The 10176-nt window shown below is 41.2% G+C and overlaps 1 protein-coding gene across 1 annotated transcript; it reads right to left on the reverse strand.

Annotated features, from left to right (window-relative positions):
• Window positions 1–615: 615 nt before the first annotated feature.
• LOC119268727 (ABC transporter B family member 4-like) lies at window positions 616–7541 on the reverse strand. Its single transcript, XM_037550422.1, has 12 exons — window positions 7247–7541; window positions 6465–6519; window positions 5863–6038; window positions 5545–5766; window positions 5189–5427; window positions 4575–5100; window positions 4216–4489; window positions 3484–4114; window positions 3166–3394; window positions 2053–2319; window positions 1578–1841; window positions 616–1489 (listed from the first exon to the last, which is right to left on the reverse strand). Exons 1-12 carry the CDS (start codon window positions 7490–7492, stop codon window positions 845–847), a joined length of 3774 nt encoding a protein of 1257 aa, XP_037406319.1. The 5' UTR covers window positions 7493–7541; the 3' UTR covers window positions 616–844.
• Window positions 7542–10176: the final 2635 nt, after the last annotated feature.

Genomic DNA, 10176 nt, shown 5'->3' on the forward strand with positions numbered 1-10176 from the left:
GGCATGGTTCCATAAAATGTGATAGCTTTTTGTTAAATACTCGGTTTTTTTAAAAGAAAAGAAAACACAAACAACAATCGGCAGAACAAAGAGCTAGTGCCTAGTGCCCATGCGATCGATCGATCGAACCCCAGGGACTGGATCAAACGAAGAGTTACCCTGCGTGCGCCACACAGGCAACAGTTCAGGCACCGCACCGGCGCACCGTCCCGCCCCTCTCCCTGCGCGCCTGCCCCGCCGCCCGCCACGTATGAGACCCCCTCCCCCCGCGCCGGGCGCCGGCCCAGCTCCTCTGAGGTACCGCCGACCCGCCTGGGAAGTCCGCCGCTCCGCCCCCACGTCCTGGCTTGACGGGCTCCGGTCAGGATCTCGCTAGGCGCGGCTGTTGGGAGTTCCCGAGTGTAACGACACAGCTGGTGCGGTGGTAAGTCTTGGTTCTTGTCAGACACTCATACAAATTTAACTGCAGTATGATCAATTTCTAAACAGAAGATGCCTAGAGCATCTTAAGATGACAGGGTAGAGTCTTCATATTATACAGCACATGCCCACATTTTACAATGCGGTCTTGAAATATTTGTGTTAGGCATTATGTACAGCGGGATATTACGCTCATTTACACATCGACGGGGGGAATGCACATTTCAAAATCAGAAGCACAAGATTTCCTTCTAAATGATTACAATCTTACGCTACATTGACACAATAAATTTTCATTCTAGTTTTCGAATTCCTCTTCAAGCCCCAAAGAATAATGCGGCACAGTTACAGAAACAGCAACAAAAGGTGGTCGGGGAAGATGTACAATGTGGATAGATATCGGAACCAAAACTGATCCTAGGTATTATGATGACGCTGATCGAAGTTCTACCAGTGAAGCGTACACCCCATCTTTTATGTTCATCAGCACCTCGTGTCTTCCTTTCTCAACTATTACACCATCCTTGAGAACCGCAATGATATCAGCACCTTTGATCGTCGAGAGGCGGTGAGCCACAACAACCGTGGTCCTGCCGACCATCACATTGTCTAATGCATCCTGCACAATTCGCTCGGACTCAGCATCCAAGGCACTAGTCGCCTCATCAAGTAGTAGTATCTTAGGGTCCTTCAATATGGCCCTTGCAATTGCCACTCGCTGCTTCTGGCCACCCGACAGCTGTATCCCCCTCTCCCCAACTGTGGTGTCATATCCTTGGGGAAGGCTTGATATGAACTCATGCGCATTGGATGCCTTTGCAGCTGCAATGAGCTCCTCCTCAGTAACTTCCCCATCCTTACCATAGGCTATGTTGGCACGGATTGTATCATTGAAGAGTACAGGCTCTTGGCTCACAAGTCCCGTTTGATCCCTCAACCAATTGATGTTTAAGCTCTTGATTTCCACTCCATCCAATGAGATGGTGCCTGAATCAGGATTGTAGAATCGCTCCAACAGTGCAATTACCGTTGATTTGCCGCTACCACTCTCTCCAACAAGGGCAACAGTCTGTAAGACCACAGTGAAAGTAAGCTAATATGTAAATCACTGTAGAAGATATAACAATAGTGATTTGGATAGAAAAAGGTGGGCTAACCTTGCCAGAGGGAATGTGCAGGGTAAAGTCACTGAAGATCTGAATATCTGGGCGGGTTGGGTACTTGAAGCTGACATGCTGGAAATCGATGTTGCCCTTGACCTCATCTAATGTCAAACCCTCATTGCGGCTTGAGTCTATTTCAGACTTTCGGTCCAATAAAGCAAATATGGAAATAGCTGACTCTTTTGCTTTTGTTGAATCGGTGGCCATTGCACTTGTTTGAGATACTCCAATAGTTGCTAAAACCAGTGCAAAGAAAACCTGCAAAGTAGGACTAACTATGTGAACCTCGTGGAAGTAGTGACTGGTTAAGGATGGAGGGATTAAGACTGAAAAACTTAATATGAAGAAGAAATAATTATTACTCCCTCTGTAAATAAATATAAGAGCATTTAGACCACTACTTTAGTTATGTAAACGCTCTTATATTTCTTTACAGAGGGAGTACTTCTGAAATAATGCAATTACGTACCTTGAAAACATCACCAAAACTTGATTGGCCATGGCGCACAAATTGTGCTCCAACATAGAAACAAAGACCATATGTAAGGTACAGCATCAAGAATGAGAAACCAAATCCGATGCCTCCAACTATTCCTGTTCTGACTCCTTGACTCATTGAGGCTTCACATTTATCATCATATATTCTTGTAATTCTTTTCTCAGAACAAAATGAAGCGACGGTCCTAATACTACTAATTGCATCAGTGGCCACTTGACTTGCGTCTTCATACATCATCTGGAGAACCAGCAATTCATTAGCATTGACATAACAATTTTCAGAATGTGAAAACTAATTATCTAGAGTAAACTCAGATTCTTATTACTCGATGATTTTTTTTAAATGACTTCACTTTATAGCCTTGACTGAATAATTGTCATCTTATCTTACCGTTACATAAATAGAAGTTTGTGTGTTAAGAAAAAAGGGAGCTTGTAGTGGTTGTTCACACCCATGTTTCCCACCTCGCTAAAAATCTATAACAAAAAATAAAAACAAGCTAACTAACTGAACACATAGACCTTAATGAACTAATTTGACCACCTAAAAATTCTCAGACAAAAATGGAGCATGGCACGGGTCAAAAAGAAAGTATGACTAGGTGTTACTGTGGAGCCAAGGGCACAGAGTAAGGTTTTAAGCTGAGCAAGAATGTGGAGGTGTGACTTCGGCCAAGGCAGAAGTCGGATGGGATGACGGCGTAGGGGAGACCTGAGGCAGTCTGAGCCGATGAATGGCTTAACGTGAACAGTTTCTTTTTACCGGCGGCAAAGCACTAAGCATGTCTATTAGATTGTAGGTCTAGCTTCACAATTAGAAACTGAATGCTCTACTAATTACTCCCTCCAGTTTCCCAAATGTGTCGTTTTGCACAGAGGCAGAATTTTTATTGGACCTTTTAAATATGTTACAATAAATTAGTGGTTCTAACAGAAGACCCGCTAATGAAATATATCACACGAAACTTCTGTCCTAAGTAACAACTTATATGGAACTGCATGGAGTATCATTTAGTTTTAGTAATTATTTGCAAAATATCACATTGCTAGAAAAACAGCCTAATGGCTTCTTTTGATGGGTTACCTTGGCATCTTGACTGAAACCCTTCAAGAACTTCACTTGGGCATAACCTTGAAGGCCCACTAATGGAATCACACAGAGGATGATCAAAGAGAGCTTCCAGTCAGCTATCATAGCAATGACAAACCCTGTGATAAGTGTAGAGATAATCTGAACCGTTAAGGCCAAGTTATCTCCCACTAAACGCCGTACATTCAAAGCATCAACTGACAGTCTTGCACCAAGTGCTCCGCTGTAAGATATAATTTGGCAGTCAGTACCTAAAAGTAAAGCTCACAGATTCTAAAGGAAGAAGAAACCAAGCGAAAAACTGTAACAAACCTGGAATTTTTAGGATCATCAAACCAAGCGACTTCTTGGTGCACAATGCTTCGAAATGACATAGCACGGATACGCTCTATAAGCTTCCCTCCGGCTATTCCAAATAAGAAGAGCTCTGCGGGTATTGAGATTATCGAAATGATACCCAGCACCACACACATCAAACCCCAAAAGCTAGAATCCTTTCTGAGTTTATCTGGTGGCTCATAGAAAGTTTTAATGGCACTGGAAATCATCACACCGAACATTGGGAAAAGCACTCCGTGAACTGCTGCAGCTAGGGATCCTAACAGAATAATAAGTACCTCTGGTTTATTAAGAAGTGCCAGCCGTCCCATAGGAGCTTTCTTTGGAACCTCACCATCCTGCTCTGTATGATTCTCCCCATGTGTATCATTTCCTTCAGGCAATTCAACTGCGCCAGGAAGCCCAAAGGAGAGGTTGAAAGAATTCCTACTACTATTCCCTGCAGAACCTCTGCTAATCGATCGCTTCAATGACAAGCTTGTACTCTTAGACCTTGGATCCAATCTTCTATGGTCTACTTTCTGCTCTTCTTCATTGTTTTCTTGAAGCCTAATTAGTTGAGAGTATGCACCATCTGGGTTTACTACCAATTCATCGTGGGGACCTATATGAAACATTCATTTTGTGTAGAAAATTGATCAGTTTAGTCAAAATATGCCAAAGAAGTGATTAATAAAAGGTGAGTGATGAGAATGTAATCTTGACCTTGTTCAACTATCTTTCCTTGTTGAACAACTGATATGCAATCAGCATTCCTGACAGTAGTTAGACGATGAGCAACCACAAGCGTCGTTCTGTCCACCATGATCCTATTCAGTGCCTCCTGAACTATCCTCTCCGACTCCACATCCAATGCACTAGTAGCTTCATCTAACAAAAGTATTTTGGGGTTTTTAATGATTGCTCTTGCAATTGCGATCCTTTGCTTTTGCCCCCCTGAAAGCTGAGCACCGCGTTGGCCAACCATTGTATCATAACCCTGGTACAGAATAAAAATAAAATATTAGCACTCAACTAAAATGGAAGAACTTGGATTAGGACAAATTATTGAAATTTTGACACACATTGGGCAACTTATCGATGAAATTTGCTGCATTGGCGAGCTCAGCGGCTCTCTTGATCTCCTCAATTGTTGCGCCTTCTTTGCCATATGTAATGTTATCTTTAATTGAGGTCATAAAGAGCAAGGGCTCTTGGCTAACAAGACCAATTTTCCCTCTTACTGAATCAAGCTGTAAACTCTTGATATTGATCCCATCAATCAAAACTTCACCAGCCTGCGGATCATAGAATCTCTCTACAAGACTAATCACAGTTGACTTGCCACTTCCACTCTCCCCAACTATAGCCATTGTAGTGCCACTAGACACATGCAAGGAGAATCCATCAAATATCAGTTGCTCTGGCCTTGCTGGGTAGCTGAAATACACATCTCTCAGCTCAACATCACCCTTGATATCTTCTAACTGCTTACCAGTCTTGTCATCAGGATCAATCTCTGGTTTCCTCTTGATTGTTGTGAACAATCTGTGTGCTGCAGATTGTCCCTCTGCAAAGGCTGTCATACAAGGGGTTGCATTACCTAAAGACCTGCAACACAATCAGAAATTATCACTACCAACGATGCGATGTGAATCATCATTACGATATGAATTCCACTTGAAGGTGGATAACTCACATTGCTCCAGTCATGATAGCAAACAAGATACTGATGACTTCTCCTCCTGTGTATCCTTTGGTAAGTATCAACTTTCCACCGTACCATATGGCTAAGCCATAGCTAGAGAAGAATATGAAGAAAACAGAACCCATGCCAAAACCATTGGCAAGTCCTTCCTTGACAGTTGTCTTGTATGCTTTGTTTATGAGTTTATTGTAATCTCCGATGGCCTGTTTCTCCCCATTGAAAGAGGCAACCTGTTTTACAGATGTAGCAACAAGATAACTTGTGAGTACTCAAGAAATCATATCCTCCTTTTTCGTGGGAACGTTTCAACTAGCCATTATTTAAATTGATGTGCAAATTGAGCTTACTGTTTTTATGGCTCCAATTGTCTGTTCAACAACATTCGCTGCATCACTGTATGATGCTTGACCTTTGCTAGAGATTGTAGATAACACTTTGGCCACTGCTCCTCCTGCAATTACAACTGGAGGTATGCATGCCAACATGACAAGAGATAGAAGCCATCCTTTCACAAAAGCTACCACGAAACCGCCTATGAAAGTAGCCACAAGTTGTAGGAACTTGCCAACCTGCAGTAGTCAATTATGTCATTTTTATATGAGTTGGAATGTAATGAACACACTTTTGCTTATGCGCTCTTCATTTGACTGGGAGAAAATCCTTACCTTCTCACCAATAGCATCCTGAACTAGCACAGTATCACCAGACATTCTTGAAACTATCAGCCCAGTTGTCATTTCTACGTCGAAGAATGATATATCCTGTCTCAAGACAGATTTAAGGTATAGAGATCGAACGCGTGTGGCCTGCCTTTCTCCAGTAATTGTCCAGCATGCCACCTCTGCACAGACAACAGGTTGGCTTGACAGTTATTCTACCTTGACACGAGAACTATATGACTTAAACATGGGTAATTCTGTTTGCAATTTCCTTCAGTTGCGCTATGTGAACAAAATTATGTACAGTATATTTCTTCATGTGTCACTTTTCAGTTGAAATATAAAACGTGCATACACTGTTTTTCTTATACTCTGTTTTGCTGTACTCTTTGGACAAGAATTTCAGGAACACAACTTAGACTTTGCGACATCTAGCAATTTTGAAATACTAGTAAGGTGTCATCTGTCTTTTTCAGTTTAGTCAAACATATATTAATCTCATTATTTCTCTATAAGAAAGATAGCAGCCATGTTAAGTAACTAGCAGCAAATATGCAGGTGGTGCGAACAGATGTGGAGAAGTTGACAAAGTCTTCTCATGCTCTTACGGAGAAAGGAGACCACCGCTGTTCCGATACCCAAGTAGACAAAGTTCAGAACCGCCTGCAAGAACGAAATGATAACAGGGTTAAAATTTATTCCTGTCTTTACTGTCTTGCAGCAATGTAATATATGCAAGGAAATAAATCTAACTATATTATGGTAAAACTCAGGTGCTAGAAATTGTTGCAGTTTTTTTTCCTCTTTGGTATCCATGATGCTGATGGCCAACTGACAGTGACAAAGAAAGTGCAATGCCACAAACGTGACAGTGCGGATCACCTCTATCCCGTTTCAGAGTTTCAAAAGAGAGTATTCTAAAAAAAAGGTTTCAGAAGCGAGAAAAAAAAAGAACAGCACGGATCTCGGGGGCAGAGCTTCAGATCCTTTATTTATCGGGAGAGATCCCAACATGTGGGTGGCATCTACCCCTATCTCTTATGTTAATTAATGCTAATCTACGTGAAATCTCTTGTTAAACTTGCAAACTGCAGTAAACTGGAGTGATCCGCAAGCTAGTTCAGAAACGTGATAGATTTGAATACAGAACACCATGTAAAACCGCTGCAAATTTTCGTTCTAAACTGGGCTCCAGACTCAAGAAAATTAATGGCAGAAGAAGCAGAAGGGCGACAAGATTCGCCGGAGCTTTCTCGGAAGTAGAAATGGCATCGGCCGAGCAGAGTAGCCCGAAAGGGACGCGGTTCTGGTGCGTTGCCACGGATGCCTGGGCGAGGAGAAGCCGAGGTGATCGGAAAGGTGGCCGCTGACCAGAGAGAGCTCAGCTCACCTTGTTGACGCGGTGGAGGACGTTGTCGCCGGTGGCGCCGCCGAAGGCGTCGATCATGTCGCCGAAGATGACCGTCATGAGCGGCTGCGAGACGCCGTTGGCCAGCGCGGCCAGCGTGCCGACCAGCATCAGCAGCTGGTCCGTGCGGTCGGCGTACCGGAACATCCCCGTGAAGGACACCCTCTTCGCGTGCCCGCCCTCCTTCTCCTCGCCATGGCCATCCCTCCCTTTCGCGGCTGCGTCCATTGCTGGCAGCTTGGCGTGTACAGAGGACGCACGGCTTTTTGTTTAAGCCTGATTCTTACGGCTCTACTTCGCGGGGTATTTATGGGGTGGCTGGCTGCTTTTGGCTGGTCAATGCTTAGAGTAGGGTATAAATGAGAGGAAAGGGGAGGAATGCTACGACTATACTCTCTTTCTTCGGAAATACTTATCATCAAAATAAATAAAAAGAAATATATTTACTAGATACATCTAATACATCCTCGTTTATTCATTTTGATGATAAGATACATCCCCATCATTTTGATGACAAGGTACATCCCCTTTTATTTATTTTGATGACAAGTATTTCTGGACGGAGGAAGTACAACTATATCACACCGTTGCCGGAGCAAAGATATCACGCAAATACGTAGGTTCTGGTCCCTCAATTCGAGTTCATAAGGTTCAATACGCATTTTGAGATTACTTTGATAACCAGTTAGAGTAATAATGTATGGCACAAAGACATTACTTTTGGGGGGCATACTTCTCATATGCTTTGAATTTTCTTGAAAATCATAGTATAGTAATTTTCAAGTGTCTACAACAGTTTCATGCAAATTCAAATGTTGGACACTGATCTCATCAAACTTTTTAGTTCGAGTGATGTCACCTTTGAGCATAACTTAACTTATCTGGGTTTACATCACAAGGACGATAATTCTTCTGTCACCAGCCCAATGTTATTTATATCTATGTCTCCTACTTAAACATAGGACCCCGATAAATCCCGAGCGTTCGGGATTTGACCATGGCAAATTGAACATTTTCGGTGGCAATTTTAGTGACGCGAGAAAGACAAGTTTAGTTGGCAAACATGACAAATTCATGCTTAGTTTTTCGCCAGAAAATTGTCATGCGAGCGTGTCAACTAAATTTGTCATCTTCACGTCACTAAAATTACCATAAAAAATGTTCGATTTGCCATGGTCAAATCCCGAATGTTTGGGATTTATCATTTCCGTAAAGATAACGTACTAAGGTTTTGTCGTCCACCTCGTTCTTCATCCAACCTTACGTGCGTTACCAACTCCCTATCTCGTTTTGAATATATATTTTTCATCTCTAGATGTTTTACTAGTTTTCATCAAAAAACGCCTTAATTGTTTCATCTTTTATTGACTTACCAAATAAAATCGCTCCTACTTAAAAGGAACATAAGGTTGTGTCGTCTACCTCCTCCTTCGTCCAATCTTATGTGAGCTTTCCCCTCCCTATCTCGGTTTTGACTTCTTTTTTCCATTTTTTGGATTTATTGGTTTTCATTGGAAAACACCTTACTTTTTCCGCCTTTTCTTGACTTGCCAAATAAAATATCTCCTACTTAAAAAGAACGTAAAGTTTTGTCGCCCACCTCGTACTTCATCCAACCTTACATGCGTTTCCCCCTCCCTATCCCTGTTTTGATTTATTTTTCCTTCCACCTCTGGTTTATTTTATTGGTTTTCATTCAAAAACGCCTTACTTGTCTCGCCTTTTATTGACTTACGAAATAAAAATATGTTTTCTTTGGTGAGCCAATAACTTCTTACCAAATAAGTGATGACCAAATATAATACTAAAGTTTATTCAGGTAGGTAAATTACGAGTAGGATTTGGTAAATATTTATTTACACAATCACATACTGTTACATTAATATGGTCAGCTAAATCGCAGTATAACGTCTAGAATATTTATACACATGTTACAACGCACGGGCAATTACTAGTACCATTTTTGAAAAACATTATCGAGATTTAGCAATATAAAAAGAGTCTGTCGCGGAGATCCACCAAATCTCATTCGTTTAACCACATCTATCCTACTCTATGTGGCTTCAATGTTTAGCACTAAACATATTTAACATATTCATTAATTAATATCATACATAATATCAACATCAACTTTAAGCAAGCATTATATCCTGCCAAATATTAACATGTAATTTATATTTTGCCCAGTATTAATATGCAGTATAATTAATATTTTGCTAAGTATCAATGTGTGTTGCACATACACAACTACTCCAAGCGTTATTACTGCTACAAGTCAAGTATAGGGGGGAGTGGATTTTCGCAAGATTTATAATCCGGCAGCATCTTTGTTGTAAGCCTACATGCCTGTGTTGACCAAACGATTTTTGTCCTTCCACGAAATTAACCAATTGGCGTTATACAACTATACATGTTCTCTTAGTTGTAAGGAAAAATGACAAGGATGAATGCCTGCTGGAGAACTAAAACAGTGGTCGAATATATTGCCTCATTTTAGGTACTACCTTCGTCCGGGCTTATTAGTCCCCATGTATTTTGGTCAAACTTTGACCTTTGATTTAACTACCAGAAAATAAGTTATATACCATAAGAATAGTATCATTGAAAACCTCTTTCGAATATGAATTAACAATATAAGTTTTGTGGCATATAACTTAAATCTTGTTGGTCAAATCTATGATAAAATTGGGCACAAAATAAGAAGAAAGGGGTCAATAAACCCGAACGGAGGTAGTACATGATAAGGGAAGATTTACGATTACTAGTGCTAGCGTTTACTCGAGCAAAATGAGCCATGCTTATTTTAACAGTAAATTAAAAAAGTAAGAAACAATTTTGAAAAATTCAAAAAAAATAAACATCAAAGATAAGAGGATCTTCTCTAATTGTCATGTTGAGATGACATCGGAGAA

Source organism: Triticum dicoccoides, chromosome 3A, assembly GCF_002162155.2.
Source record: "Triticum dicoccoides isolate Atlit2015 ecotype Zavitan chromosome 3A, WEW_v2.0, whole genome shotgun sequence".
Lineage (NCBI taxonomy): Eukaryota > Viridiplantae > Streptophyta > Magnoliopsida > Poales > Poaceae > Triticum > Triticum dicoccoides.